The sequence below is a fragment of the Panonychus citri genome, unplaced genomic scaffold (genome assembly GCF_014898815.1).
Source record: "Panonychus citri isolate SS breed McGregor unplaced genomic scaffold, ASM1489881v1 Contig00143, whole genome shotgun sequence".
Lineage (NCBI taxonomy): Eukaryota > Metazoa > Arthropoda > Arachnida > Trombidiformes > Tetranychidae > Panonychus > Panonychus citri.
The window spans coordinates 1069302-1085321 of NW_026515548.1; the positions used below are offsets into that span (position 1 = coordinate 1069302).

The following is a 16020-nucleotide window of genomic DNA, read 5'->3' on the forward strand; positions in this document are numbered from 1 at the left end:
TTGTTAATTGTTGGTACATGTAAATTAAATGTTATTTGAGTTAATTGTAACTCCTACTCTCTGATTGGGTTGATCGTGTTGGTTGTGGCTTCCTATTGTTATATTTTTAGCAATTAACAAGCAACAACATCATCATTGATCAAATCAACAGAATTGCAATCAAAATATAATTTTATGGACGAAGATAATTGTTGCAATGATAATGATAATGATCATGGTTAACTATTGAAATTAAAACAATTAGCTCAAAAAAAACTATTGAGACTTCAACTGATTGATACGATAACTTTGAACTTCACTTCCGTTGATTATCATCAATCATTATTATACTACCTAAGAATCAACAATTCACAAAAATTGTCAGTTGTATATTAAAAATATTAGTTATAAGCTTAGGTGATTTTAATTTTTCTCGTTAAGGGAATCTTCATCTTTACCTTCGACCTTCCTAACGATTTTTAAGTCGACTTCGATTCACTGATCGAATTGATTTAAAAAAAGATCACAAGAACTGAGTTTTCCATCTCAAGACTAATCCTTTTAACCCTTTACCTTTCGCCTTGATTTGATTATAATCGATTGAATTTCTCACTTGATTAGCGATAATCAAATAATCGGATACTTCACGATTTATTTTCCATTTAAATTGAGCTAATCGCTTTCAATTAATTGTAATAACAAAAACTTTCTGTTTAACTATCAAAATCAACGATAAACAATAACAACAACAACAAGAAAAAACAGAATTAAATTTTCCGTGATTTAGATTATGATTATAATTTTAGATTGATCAGAATTAATAATCAACCAAAGTTATTATTAAATTGATACCTTAATTTACCGTTAAACTATTAACTACAACAATCTATTTCCATCATTTGAAATGGCAACAATTTAATGATAATAATAATAAAATATTGATGAAGAATCAAGGAAAAAAAAGTTTTAATCTTATTTTTTTTCATTAATCTACAACAAGATTAACCAACTGATTAAATCATCATCATCATCATCATCATGAAAATAGATTAAAAAATGAAAGTGATACTTTAATCATTTCATCAACAACCAAAGCTTCATAAAAGTTTTACTTTAATTTGGTTGACCAATAAACAATCTATGAGATGGACAATTAAATTAATGATGTTGATTGACGACACGAACTCATTTGGTAAATTGTATCAAATTGTGGGTCGAATCGGTAATTCAGTGAAACTTGATTATCATATAATCATAGTTATCATCAATCATTAATTTGATTCTCTCTCTCTCTCTCTCTCTCTCTCTCTCTCTCTCTCTCTCTCTCGTCTCTCTATTATCATTATAACAATTTTAGTATTCATTTTAATCATGCTGATCAACACTAATTTCCGGTTCAATCAAATAGCTCTAGAACAATACTATTATTCCTACTCTAAAGCTTTCGTAGTGTATCTTAGCTCATTCTGCTTAAATTTTTTGAACTTTTCTATCTGGATGCATACAGGAAAGGGTCGAATTCCCTATGAAATCGAATCAATCGAATTGAATCAAGACTTTCTTCAGATTATTAAAACTATCAATATTTTCATTATTGTTCACAACACTCAAGATCAAGATCACGAACGGTCGTGGATAACTGAAGAATTGCATTTAAATATCCAAAATAGTAATGTAAATCATCTGGTGATCGTTATTAATTTGAAACAAAAAAGATCATCTTCATATATCATCTTTGATATTATACATGTATTAGTAGTAGAGTTACAGAACAAGAGAAAAGAGGAACAAAGTTTCTGATAAAATCGCTTGGATTTAATCAACGGAACGGACAATGACTATGATCAACAGTTATGGTGAGACGACAATCAACAGGATTGTATTTTTTGAATGATACTCCATTTATCATATCTGATTGTTGATCGATTTGTGTGGTTATGGTAATTGAATTAAAGAAGAAGATGGCGGAAAAAAGTTCAATTAACAACCGGAGGCTTATAAAACCCTGGAGAGGTGAAAGTGTAAAAGAGAAACTTTGGAATCAGATTAATAAATGGCAATTAGCTGATTAATCGGAATAACTGTTAATTCTTGAAAAGGTTGAAACAGAAAAAGACACAAATCGATAACTTATTCGGGTCATTAAACTTTCTCTTCTTCACTTCTTCACTTCTTCTCTTATTCTTTTCCATTATTCAATTAATCGACAATCAAATTAATCAGTTAAGATTCTGGTCACTCATTGAGTTTACGAAAAGGAGAAAAAAACACCAATAAGGTGGAGAAAGTGTCGAGAAAAGTGGGAGTCTCGAATTTTCGATGGAAAGTGAAAATAAGAGAGAGAGAGAAAGAGAGAAAAAGAGAGAGAGAAGATTCTAATTGATAGATAGATTTATTTATTATCGAACATCAAATTAAAGTAACTTCCTTTTAAAGATTCATACCCTGAAAGACTGGGTCAGTTTCACTTTTGACCTGTTAAAAGTAACCAAAAAATAACCTCAGGGCATAACGATGATGATACTAACTTTTTCCTCCTCATATTGATATTTATTCATCGCTTACAGTAATTAACAGGTAGATAATCATAATCATAATCATATTTGTAACTGTAGCAGATTAATAATCTAATTCAATTGATAGAACAGAATGAAAAAAAATTCTTTGATTGTTATTTGATTTCAATTATCGGAAGGAAGTAAATTGTTGGACTATTGTTGCTTGTGTGGTGAAAGTGGGAAGATAAATAATTTGGTCAATTGTTGATAAAATGCGTTTACATGTAAATTAAATGTTATTTGAGTTAATTGTAACTCCTACTCTCTGATTGGGTTGATTGTGTTGTTGTGGTTTCCTATTGTTATATCTTACCAATCAACAAGTACCAACATCATTGATCAGTAATCGCTAATCAATGATACTTAATCAATAACAACATCGCGTTGAAATACATTTATGAACGAAGATAATTGTTGCAATGATAATGATCATGATTAACTGTTTAAATTAAAAAAATTTGCACAAAAAAGAGGCAAAAACTATTGAGATATCAATTGATTGATTACATAACTTTGAACTTTCTCAAATCAAGTCAACAATTAATTTCTCGCCTAAAAACTGAATCAAAATATCAATTAATTGCTAAAAATATCTAAACATTTATCTGCCGTCAATCACGTAGCTATGTCAAAGTCAATAGAATGGCCATTGGTCAAGCAAGACGGAAAAGTAACCGCAACAACTCAGGTCAATTTCATCTAATCACAAACCAATTCGAAACAATTTAATTCAATCAATCTTAACAAAGTCTCGAACTGAACAAAAGTGTACTATCGTTTTCACGACTAAAGTAGCAGACAATTAAACGAACCTATTAAATCGAACCTTGAAGAAATTTTCTACGCTCAAACAGTCAACCAACAATTAGAAACCCATCACTGATTAACAATCTAATTAACTGACAATAAGAACTAATCGTGAAAAGAGCGACATCTGATGAAAAATCGGTGAAACTCACGATTAAAATGTTTACCGTTATCTTAAAGTTTTTGTTTTTCGTCAATTGTTATCAATTGATCATCTTAATTGTTGATTCATATCACTTTCTCATTTAATACTTTCATCTTGATTCTAACAATTAGATTGAAGTAAAAAACCAAGTTTTCGATTTTTTTCCGTGATAATTTTTTCTCCATTTATATTTAGTTTCAATTCAATAATAGGAATTAACAATTAATTGATATTAATAGAAAAAGAAACAGAACTTTTTTTCATTAAATGATCAATTCTTATTCTTCGGCTCTATTACTATGATTTTATCAGTACAATGATAAGAAAACTGATTCGGGAATCGGTTTTGAATCAATTGACCAATCGGTTGATCAGCTAGAATTATAAGATTACAATAATTAGATAATCAAATGTCACGATTAAGTAAATGGAAAGGTAATCAATTAGCTTCTTGAAGATTAAATTTAAATCAAATTGATTAGATTAACCATTGAAAATGATTAACTACAAAAGGGAAAGCAAATATATAATATAAAAGTTTCATTGTTTGATAATAATAATTCAATAATCATGATTAAGTTATCATGTTATTGATGAAAATGATGCTCATCATTTAATATAATGATAACTGTTTTTCATGCTCAATCTTAATGATTAACTTGTTTTTACCATGTAAATGTAATTACAATTTGATTTAGTAGCAATCAATTGATGTTGGTGGTCATTTAGCTTTTAAATTTAGAGACTATTGTTAAATTAAATTGTTAATAAATTGTTGAAACAATTGATCAACAGATTGAGAAAAGGAAAACAACCTCAACCTTTGAATTGTAAACTTTATATATATTTTGTTTTCTCTAATCAATTGATTATTATTATTACTTTTTGGTTACAATTAGAATCAATTGTTTTCATCATAATCAGTGTAACAATTTATCGTTAATTAGTTGTTGTTAGTTAATTGTAAACTCTTTGTTTCTTGATTGTTCACCAAACAATTAGAGAAAGACATTTTTCCAACATTCTAATAACAAAAAATAATTATTTTCATACAAACCAAAAATCATTTCAAGCTTATTCAATTGGAATCAAATTTAATTTAGTTACTTATTGTACTAATCTGATTGTGGTAATCTAATGTTAAGCTAATTAATTGATGATTTAGATGGTGATTAGCTTGGCCTTAACTTAATTCTTTATATCAACAGGGAAAAAACAACAACATGAACAATTTATTTTGATTACGACAAAAAAATCATCACAATTAAGGTTTTTTTTTGTGAAAACCGAGAAAAAAAGTTTCTGTTTTATTAATATCGTAGTAATCAGTTAATCATGATACGGATTAACAACGATTGAACTTTAACAATTAATCAAATGGAAAAAGATTATCATAGCAAATGATGAACTGTAAAGTTTTACCTGGACAATTTAATACAGTTACAAATGTAATTAACTGATTTAATTAACCTTGATCGCGAAGTAGCATCGCTGATTTGACTAATTAAGATGACAGAGTGAGATTAAATTAGCGTGCAAATTATTAATCTGATGAGTTAAATGAGTGTATTAAGTTTCATATGGTCAATATTTTGCTCGTTAATCTGATTAGTTAATGGTCAACAATTAAAACCAAGAAAATCAACAAAAAAAACTGACCAGTTAATTGTGATTAAATTTAAGATAAGGATAAAAACAATAAGCAAACAATTTGAATACATATTTCCTGTTATTGATTGAGCGTTTTAATTGTTTCATTCAAATGATCAAACAATTAATTAGATTGATTAATCTAATTTACTTCGCTTCAATGAATTGTGATCATTAACGATGATTAACAATTAGAAATCAACTTTTCAATTAGATAATTAGATTGAAATGAAGAAATTGAAAAGAAAGGAAAATAAAATTAAATAAATTATATCAAATTTTACTTTTAATTGTGATTATCAATAAGTAACAATCAACAATTAACACTTACAATTAAACTCCTAAACCATGAATAATATTGCTAATATAATATCAAGTGTGACAATTAAATAATAATCATAACAATCAAACATAAGGATCGAGTGTAATATTAATAATTTTGATTGTTTAAATCAATCAATTGAAACCAATTAATTAACACTTGATTATAATCTGAAAAATAAACAAAAAATTGATTTGATTTAATTCAGTTAATTAGAGTTAATCAAATCAACTTTTTCCCTGTTGATTAATATGAGAAAAAACTTTCGATTTCTTAATTTGATTTGAGATTTAAATTGTTGAGATAATAATAATAATTTGGATGTTGATTGTTGTGTTTAATGATTAAACTTGTGATTATATTTGGCTAACTGATTAAGAGACTTTTTTTTTATTACTTCGATGGTAATAATCATGTCGATAGCCTGAGGGAAGCGTTTTTTTAATCAATACTTTGAGAAAGTGTATCATCAAAGTATCAGGTTTAATTAGGAGCAGATTGAATATCTATTTTATTTGCATCTTTCGCTACAGGGTTAATCATGAAACATCATTCAATCAGCGGAATATTTATTAATAATGATTGAATAATAAAAGATTAGCAATCAGATCGATGATGTGATAAAATTTCAAATTTTCCATTCGAATAGTTAAAAAATTCAATTCGAAAATCAATTATCACGAAGCATCAAGAATTGGATCTATGATAAGTCCAGTATTCGGATTCAAAAGTTACAAGAACTTTGGTTACTATGATTGACCAGAATTTAGGTTAAAACCTAGCACCAAGAGAGAGAGAGAGAGAGAGAGAGAGAGAGAACGGATGATGAAGAAGAAAAAGAAGAAGCCCTGAAGAATAATATTCGATATGATATTTGTTAAACTTTTAAATATTCGAAAGAGAAGAGAAATGAGAGAGTGAAAGAGCGAGAGAGAGATAAAAGAGAAAGAGGGAAAAAGCAAACGAAGAAGGAAAAAGAAAAAAAAAGAGAGAAGAGAAAAAAAAGAGCAAGGAAGAGAGAAAGAACTAAAAGTAAGAGAAGAAAGAGAAAAAAAGAAAAAAGTAAGAAAAGGTAAAGAAGATGAAAGAAGATTGAATTCTTGCCACTCAACCTCCTCCTTCTTGTTTATGGCTCGAAATAAGGAGGGAGCCAAGTTAACTGTATACTAAAGGAGTCATGAGTACCTGAGATAGTATATAAGATGAGAGATACCTGTTGATGAGACTCATTCGGCTTCTTAAAGTGAAAACACCAGCATCAAGTCAATCGTTTGGTTATAATCATATTTTAGGTAAATAACAACAATCATTTATAAACAATATCGACAAACATCATCGACACCAACACCTAAGCTCCATCTCTCCCTTTTCCCTTTAGTCTCTCACCTGAATAACCCAATCACCAAAATCGACTAACAATCAACTAATCAACTCCCATTATCAGCTTATCCCCTTTACTCTCTTTCCCATTCTCTTTTTCTCTCTCACTAACTCACTAATTGTTAACATTTATTGTTATTGTTTTGTGACAACTTTTTTTTTCGTTAATCAATTTACCGATAATCGTTTCATCGGCGCTTGACGTCAAATAACCAACCCCATTTTCGATTAACAGTTTAAATCATTTTATTCTTTATGATATAATTAATCTTGTTTATTCTTCTTCTTTTTTTTTCTCTCTCTCTCTCTCATTATTACCGTTACTTGTTCGTTCATCTCAACATCAACAACCATCATCATCATCATCACCATTTCAACTTGATCATCAAACACCATCACCATTGATTGTAAATTCGTTACCATTGTGAACCATATTAATTGTTTTTTTCTTTTCGTAACCACAAACACAATTTACCAATCATCAAAAGGAGTTATGCAATTGTCTACTCTAGTGCTCATTTTGGGCACCCTTTCCATTCAGGGTTCCCTCGCATCTTGGGATGAATGGGGTCATGTTGAATATGCTCGACCAGTTAAAATTATCGTCAAACATGTAGCCAAACATATTCCAATCCCAAAACCTTATCCAGTTATCAAGAAAGTCCCAGTGCCCAAGGCTTATCCAGTTTTCAAACCTCTTCCAGTGGCTAAATTTGTCCCCAAACATGTTATCGTGCCCATTGTCAAACATGTCTATGCCCCATACCCAGTACTCAAACCATTCCCAGTGGCCAAGCCAATTCCAGTTCCAAAACCTTACCCAATCCCATACCCAGTTAAGGTAAGTTGATTAATCTTGAAAGACCAAATAATTCATTGAATCAAATTATCATCATTAAGAAAACATTATTTACTATTAGCATAGTATTAAGAGATCAAGTTATTTATATATAAGATTTTTCATTCATAATCTTATTTGTTTACATTCAACAACAACAACAAAAAAAACCTAAAGAAAAAGTAGTAACGGTAAAAGGATAAATTTACTTGTTCTTTTTTTCATCATTATCACTTTTATCTTTTCTTTTTGGTAGTTGAAAATAGTAATAACCATAATTAGTTATTTCAGTTAAGTAAAATCAGAATGAAAACCAACATTAGTAAGATCAAGATCTTCTTCATCTTAATCACCTCATCAGCTTCTTCAGGTATCTCTCTCTCTCTCTCTCTCTCTCAATTATATAAAGGAAAAGATTTAGTTAAAATTGGTTGACCCATTTTTAGGTCAAAGCGCTTGTTCGGGATAAAATTATCTTTCGTGGGTACAACAATTAGTGAGAGAGTCTAATTGGGAGAGAGAGAGAGAGAGGAAGGATGAAGATGATGAAAAAAAAAGAGTGTGATGATAATTAAGATGATGGAGATAATAGAAAGTAAGTAAATAGTAGTAGAGAAAAAAATATCTCCATCATCAACAAGTGATAACTTTTTTTTTGCGAACCAAACTTTCTCTCTCATCTTAATATTTTACTAATAATTCATCAACAATTAGTTTAAATTGAAATATAAACAATTTCCAAATGAAGGATCAGCTGTTAATTTACATTAATTTTTCACTCTCATCTTCATCTTCATCATGATGATAACTGTAAACACTATTCATTGTTTACTATTAATCATTGTTAATATTTATTAGGTAAAACTTTTTATTCTTTCATGATTATGATCGCAGTTAATGATTTGAGAGATGAAAATGATGAAGATGCTAAAATGATTAACTACATGAGCTGAATACAGACTCATTGATGAGAATCAAAGCTCATCACTAAGAGAAGCAAAAACTGCAAATCTACAACAATCACAATCAAATAGTAACAATCAATTTAAGAGATTGTAAAAAAAAAGATAGAAACAACAACGACCACAAAATAACTGGAGCTTGATTTAATTACACTTTTCATCCTTCAGTTGCTTGAAATATCCAATCAATTCATTCAATCTTTTTAACTTCTATTATTTTTTTTCACTTAACTAAACTCGATAAGAACTTTTTTTTTCCTTCTAACGATTGACAAGCTTCAATTTAGATTTTCTCGAATTGATTGCAACTAAGAAACAAAGTAGATTAACGGTTAATGTTTCTGGTGATGCATAATAATGATAATCAAAATAACGAAACGATGAGAAACTTTTCATTAATCATTTCACTTTAATCCTCAGGTTCCAAAGCCATACATTGTCCATGTACCCAAACCAGTAGCTGTACACAAGCCATACCCAGTTCCAGTTCCCGTCAGAGTCCCAAAACCATACGTTGTACCAATCATCAAACAAGTCCCAGTTCCAGTACCTAAGCCAGTCCACAAGATTATCCCAGTTATCAAGGAGAAGCCATATTACGTCAAGAAAAAGATCCCAATCCTGTAAGTGGTTATCCTTTTTTTTTATAATATTTATCATAAAGATTCAATGGTTCAATTTCAGTTGCAAAAAGTTATCCCAATTGACCATGACAATGGTCATTCATAAGCCAGTTAATAGCTATTAGTTTAATAATATCATAATAAGTAGTAATAGTAACAAAATAGTAGCCACTTTCCAATCATATTTGCACGATAATAGGGAGAGGGAACAGAATCAACAATAAAACTCAGCCAAAATCTACTGAGTTTTTGTTATTCAATTGAAATTGACCTAAAATCAATTCTTTTGGACTCTCCATTTACGCCTATTTTTTTCTAATTTTATCATCATTTACCTTCACTCTCATCTCACTCATCTTGCTCATCTTCATCCCCATCATCATCAACAACAACAACTAACCTGCTCTTGAATTTACAACCACGTTTATTTTGCTCCATCATCATCACTTGTTCAACTTTATTCACTCACTCGGCCAAATCCATCCGATGATGATGATGTCCGACCTCAATCATTACACGCAATCATCCAAATCATCTTCATCATCACATTTTCTCCTCTCCTTTCTCTCTCTCTCTCTCTCTATCACTACTCTTTTGAAAATCTAATTACCAAATGGACGAATCAATAATTGGATAACAATAATCGCCTCATCTGACAATTCAAACCCCATGATCACCGAACAGAATTGAGCACCACTACAAAGAAGTCCACAAACCATTGAAACATTGGTGGTAAGATGGGACAACCAACACAAAGACACACCCAACATACAATAAATCAAATACCATAAAACCAAAACCCTCTTCGAACCCCAGGATAACAACGAACACCAAAATTGTAGAAATATTTGATATACTTTTTGAAATCGCAACATCAACATGAACCTCCCAAAAACACTCGAGAGCAATAACTTAACACCATCAAACCCCATCATTCATCATCATCTCTCTTTTTTTATCCTTCATCACGATGGTCGTTTCGTAACATTGATGTAAAAAAAGAGCAACAAAAAATTCACTTTGGAATTTTAAATCATTTTAATCATCACAAAAGCCACTCTCATCAATCTCTCTCTCTCTCTCACCTCCATCCTTTTTTCACATAAGCACAATCACCTTCACATCAACATCTTTTTGCATCGTCGCTTTGCTTTGCTTCGCTTGCTTGCTCGTCTTCCTCTTCTTCTTGCTCTTCATCTTTTCTTCATCTTTTCATCTTCTCTTTCACTCTGTGGTCAATCTCGCTCCACCCCCTTCCCATCCATCCATCCACACACACACACACACACACTTTCCTCTTCATCATCAACAACAACAACAACAAACATCTTCCTCTTCATCCTCATCCTCTCTCAAAACCCCCTCTCCCTCCATCATCTGTATCAATAAGAGATGACACTCAATGTAAATTAGAAAAACATAAAATTTTTTTCATAACATAACAGTTTCCATACAAAACGCCTCTCACTAATTACTATCATGATATCGGTACACAATTAGTCACAATTAATCACAATCAATTAACTCATCTCAACCCCCATAACAGTAACAACAACTAAACTGATTACCAGCACGTATTTAATATACAATTACCGTTACGATTTATCAAACTATCATCAGTCGATTGTTGTTTATCATCATTATATTTGCTTAGTTCTGTAAATAAATATTACCGTTATTTTTTATGTTGGTATTTGTATTGGAGAGCAACACCAATTAATCCTTAAGACGATCATGATGATGATAAATTGGAATCTTTTTTTTTTGCTTGATACTGATTGCGTTAGTGATGAGGATAAAAGATGAAAGATGATGATGATTTAAAGACACGTACGACTGTCATGGTTATAGAATCGAGTTTAATTGAGTGAGAAAATAGTTTATTAGTTTTAAAATGTTTTGTTTTTTTTCAGAATATCAACTAATCATCGAAACAAGATTTTCGAGTTGGTTATCGAACAGGTAATAGAAAATTTTTTAGAACCTTAATAGAACCGTTATTTTTTTTTCTCTCTCTACACTTCAAACAATCTTCATCATCATTATCATTATAATTCATATATTAATATCTTATTTAACTATATTTAGACTGTTAGAGTGTTCAACAGGTAATTTTTGTTATTAAAACTCGGATTCTGATTGAGTTGAGGCATCGGTTTGGTATGAAAGTTTTTACGATTTTGATTGAAGTTTTCGTTATAAAAAAAAGTTTTGTTCTAATTGTGAGTTGTGACTGTTATTCGAGGAAGAAACTTTTGTAGTTAGTAAATTTGAATTAACTAATTATAAATTTGAGAAGAAGAAGATATTATGAATCAATCAGAATTGTCATTATGATGGAAATGATGATGATTGATCTTGATGTTATACTGACCCATGTTTCTGATTCCGTGATGGTTATTATGATTGTTGATGGAAAATGTAAAAAACAATCAACTCAATTGAAACAAAAACAAATTATTTATTTCAAGCTAATCTGTTCAAGAGGATTATCAGGTTTCATCTTAATCTTAAACAATTTCAAACACATTTGATTAATCGTTTTCATGGATAATGGAAAATAATAATAATACTCTTCTTGTATTAGTTATAAAACTGCCCTTTGGCTATTTCAATTAAAACGGTGACCGTTTTAGTTAATTAGATATGAGGGATATGGGGAAATTGCTAACTGTGAACAGTTAGGTCAATAGTTCAGAGAGTGGTCATCTTACTCGAGCCCATAATCAATAATATTGGGGATCCACAAACTGATGTCGGTTTTTTAGTGGTCAACATATTAATAAAAGCGCTTTGAAAAGCGGACTAGCTTAGGTACGCGAACGATTTTTTATAAAATTAAGGCCAAATGTCACAGATAAAATGTGCGAATATTATGAAAATCGAATAAAAGTTTTTTTTTTGATAAAAATAAGCAACGAAACTCTTACAACTATCTACCTTTACGAGTCCAAATCAGGGACAGCGATCGTTGAATGTACTAGAAAATTATGTCAAGCATTTGGTCAAGATAAAACCCTTGACCTTACAGTTCAGTTTAAATATTTCTTATTGTTACGATAGCAAAATGCAATCATCGATTTGCTCTTCGTTACTTTCCCGCCAAAAAGACGCAAATCTTTCGATAAACTTATAACCTCTGATGGTAAATGAATTATGGGATAATTCAACACAGCCTTAGGCTTAATTGGACGAAGCCCTAGTGCTCAAAACGAAAATTCGGGCCTCAGTTCACGAGAAAAACGCTCATTTGTATCTGGTGATGGTTCAGTTCATCATGAACTATTGGAACCCGGTCAGATTATTAACTCCAGTAAACTTCATTTTCAACAATATGAAGTTCAGGTCGAACTAACAAAGAAACTACCTGCTACAGTCACTCGAAAAGAGGTTATTTATCTTAACGATAATGCGAGACCACATTGGTCCAAAATTGTTCGAGAAAAACTGAATAAACTCACTTGGTTCGAACCGTGGATATTTTTATTGTATCGGTCCACAATTTTTCATTCTAATAATATTCATGCTTGAAGACTGACATTTAACAATAGAAAAAGATGATCGATTTTCATGATATTTTTTGAATTAACTTGCCCACAGATTTGAAATTGAATTCGAAAAATCTTATCTCATTCTAGTTTCGTTGTAAGTTAGTTTAGTCAATGGAACAAACTTTTGACAGAAAGTTCGAGCGATTAAAACTATTACTGAACTATCATGGAATTACAGAGTTTCATCTTTGAAATTACAGTTGATGAATAGTTGACAAATTGTAGTTAATCAAGGGCACAGCAAGTGAGTAGAAAGTTTTCGGTTTGGTTAAATTTTCGATTTCATTGTTAAGATTGGAAAAAATTTGCTAATTAAATTAATTATTTGCGTTGTTATGATCGATTTGAAATATTAGTTTTTAGTCAATTTTCAATGAACAATCTAATCAAACTTTTTGATTTCTGGTCTCAAATTGTGATGGGAAGCTAAGCGAAGCTAAGACAGCTAAAAGACTATTCTTTTCAATTTTCACGCTTTCAAAAAACTTTCCTGAGTCTGTTAATGATTTTGAATCACCTTCATGGCCCGATGGTCCTAAGCGAGGACTCATAAGCTCGAGGTGACAGATTCACCTCCCCTTGAGTCTTGAAAGTGTAATTAGTTCTAATGGTGTGAAGAAGCTTTCTCTTCTCTTCCATTCCATTCTAATCTTTGTCTTCCTTATTTCTCTAAACGTCTCATTACGACTTTAAACCAAACGACCATTTGTATTTCGCGCATTTTACTTTTCTCCCCTTACTAAAGCAAATTTACTTTAAAGTAAAGTTGAAATTTCTTATGAACGGATGCTAAGTTTCTGTTCATTTTATGACTGAATTTCGAAACCATATCAGCTCATAGAGCCCTTATAGTCTGACACAACATTGTTACAAAACTCGCATGATAGTTGAGAACTAAATTAACGAAAATCGACGAGTTGACCGATGGTCAAGTTTTACGTGAAGAGAAAAAGTTGAGAGAAAAAAAGATCGATCTTTAAACCGGAACTTGAGCTATAAAAACGAACACCTGAGTCGATTATTCTAATCTTAGTCTCACAGTTCCTATTGGTTTCAGATTCGATCAAGACTTTACCTCCCACCACCACGATCTCTCCTCTTGTTCCTCTTCTTCCTCATTTTCCCACCTCGATTACCTTAAAATTGACTCGACGAAAATAAGGTAATAATAATAATAATCAGAACTCAATTAATATTAATAAGTAAAAGTAAATTAATACAACTGAACATGTTTGTGTTTCTAATGAACTAAATCCTTTTTTAAACCAACCAAACCCAAAGTGCCGTCGGCAGTTTACCTAATCACTAATCGATATAATCAATTGATATTTGATTAGAATGAGCAAAAAAAGGGAAAATCATTTTTATCTCAAATCAAACAATTAGTTGGAAAAAAACACTTACAATTACAATCACAATTAGCTAATCATCATCATCTTCTCATCAATTGATGCTAATTAGATAACATAATATAATGTTGATAATTATGCTCAATGAATTAATCATAAAAATAGACTCTCGATTTGATGAAAGTAAATGAGAGCAACTTAATCTTTGTCTTTCAATATTGTTGTGAATGAGGTGACTTTCCATTTGTTTAATTGCGTTGATTAATTAATTTAATTTACTTTCTTTTTATATTTTAATCCACACACACACAAACATAATTGTAATCATACCCAATTTATAAATAGTAACCACTAATTTATGTGATCGAAAAGAGTTAATTAAGTCTAATCAAGAGAAAAGGAAATGACGAATGTAATAATTTAATTTAATTGTTCAACTTGAATTGTTAATCATAATGAGAAAAATTGAAATGACACCAAGTTAATACTTGACAATTATAATGTAATGTTAATAACAAACTAACACTTTCTATGGTTAGTTAATTGGTGGATTGTTTAATTGTTGTAAATAGTAATAGTATTAGTAATTAGCATGATTATTAATGATTATGTTTTCTTTCATAATGGAAAGTAATTTATTAATAAAACAATTGAATTAAAATTGAAAAGGTAAAACTAATGATGATGATATATTTAAATCACTCACGTTTTGGATTTGAACAAGTTTATTGTGTTTACTTGTGTATTTACTTTCTGATTGTGTTCACTCAATTAGCTTGATTCAGTTTAATTGTTACTCCTTTTTGATTGTCATTTAACTGATTCGTTTGATTCTGTAGCTGAGTTTAGAAAAGCTCGACGACCTTTTTTCTTTATCGAACCAATTTACATATCGAAAGAGCTTATGAAAGAGCGAAAGTCGATTTCAAGATGACGATCGATTCTCAACATCTAAAACCAAACCTTATTGCGACTATTGAACTTAAACATCAAATCGAACGTACGAAAAAAAAGAAAGAAAAAAATCATCTCTCTTTTCCTCTCTCTTTCTCTTTCTAATCTTCTTTCTTTTCTTCTTTCTTTTTTCTTTCTTTCCCTCTTTCTTCTGCTTATCTTCTCTGTCTTCCATCTTCGATCATCTTTTATCATCATTATCATTTGTCTGGCTTGATGAGCAAACCATTTGATAGAGTTTCTTTAATGCCACTTTCGTAATATTAGAATTACGATTTTTTCGTTGCAACGATTATCACGATATCGTTGATGCCTCTTTTAGCGTCTTCATCTGCATCCTGATGATCATCACTTTCTATCTCTTTCAGGAATCTTTCTTGATGATGATCACTTTTTTCTTCATCTTCCTCCTTTTTCGCTCTGAATATCTGTTGATTGTTTGCAAACTTTTTTTGGTTACCTGTAGATATTTGATCAACAATAACTTTCACTTAGTTTGTTTATTGTCCATCATCATGATACATGTACATGTACATCTCAATGAGAACTGTTTTCATTGTCTTAATTGATTTGTTTTCATATAAATTGAGTATTTATTTAGTTATTTTCTGAATTATTATTCAAAAATGATAATGAAAATTTGTTTTGTTTTGCTTTTTGTTTAATTGTTGTTCATCATCAAACAATAATTGACAACAATCAGTTGTGTCACTAAAAGTAAATCACTAAACTCAGTCGAGAATAACAATTTTTTATCTTCTTCTCATTTGCATATCTTCATCATCTTCTTTTCTCTTCTCTTATCATTCTATTTTCTTTCATTCAAATCTCAATTAATTATTATTATCAAGAATTAAGGAAATGCATGGAGAAAGTTGCGAGTTAGAAAGAATCGAGGAAAA

The 16020-nt window shown here is 30.2% G+C and overlaps 1 protein-coding gene across 1 annotated transcript; it reads left to right on the top strand.

Moving 5' to 3' along the window:
• Positions 1-6599: 6599 nt before the first annotated feature.
• LOC128396089 (zinc finger protein 512B-like) lies at positions 6600-10706 on the top strand. Its single transcript, XM_053356613.1, has 4 exons — positions 6600-6753; positions 7330-7682; positions 9062-9264; positions 9949-10706. Exons 1-4 carry the CDS (start codon positions 6681-6683, stop codon positions 9998-10000), a joined length of 681 nt encoding a protein of 226 aa, XP_053212588.1. The 5' UTR covers positions 6600-6680; the 3' UTR covers positions 10001-10706.
• The last annotated feature ends 5314 nt before the right edge of the window (positions 10707-16020 follow it).

Coding starts and splice junctions, on each gene's coding strand:
- LOC128396089 (XM_053356613.1), top strand. CDS start 6,681: ATGAGACTCATTCGGCTTCTTAAAGTGAAAACACCAGCATCAAGTCAA. Junction 7,683..9,061: donor CAATCCCATACCCAGTTAAG/GTAAGTTGATTA, acceptor TTTAATCCTCAG/GTTCCAAAGCCATACATTGT. Junction 9,265..9,948: donor AAGAAAAAGATCCCAATCCT/GTAAGTGGTTAT, acceptor ATCACCGAACAG/AATTGAGCACCACTACAAAG.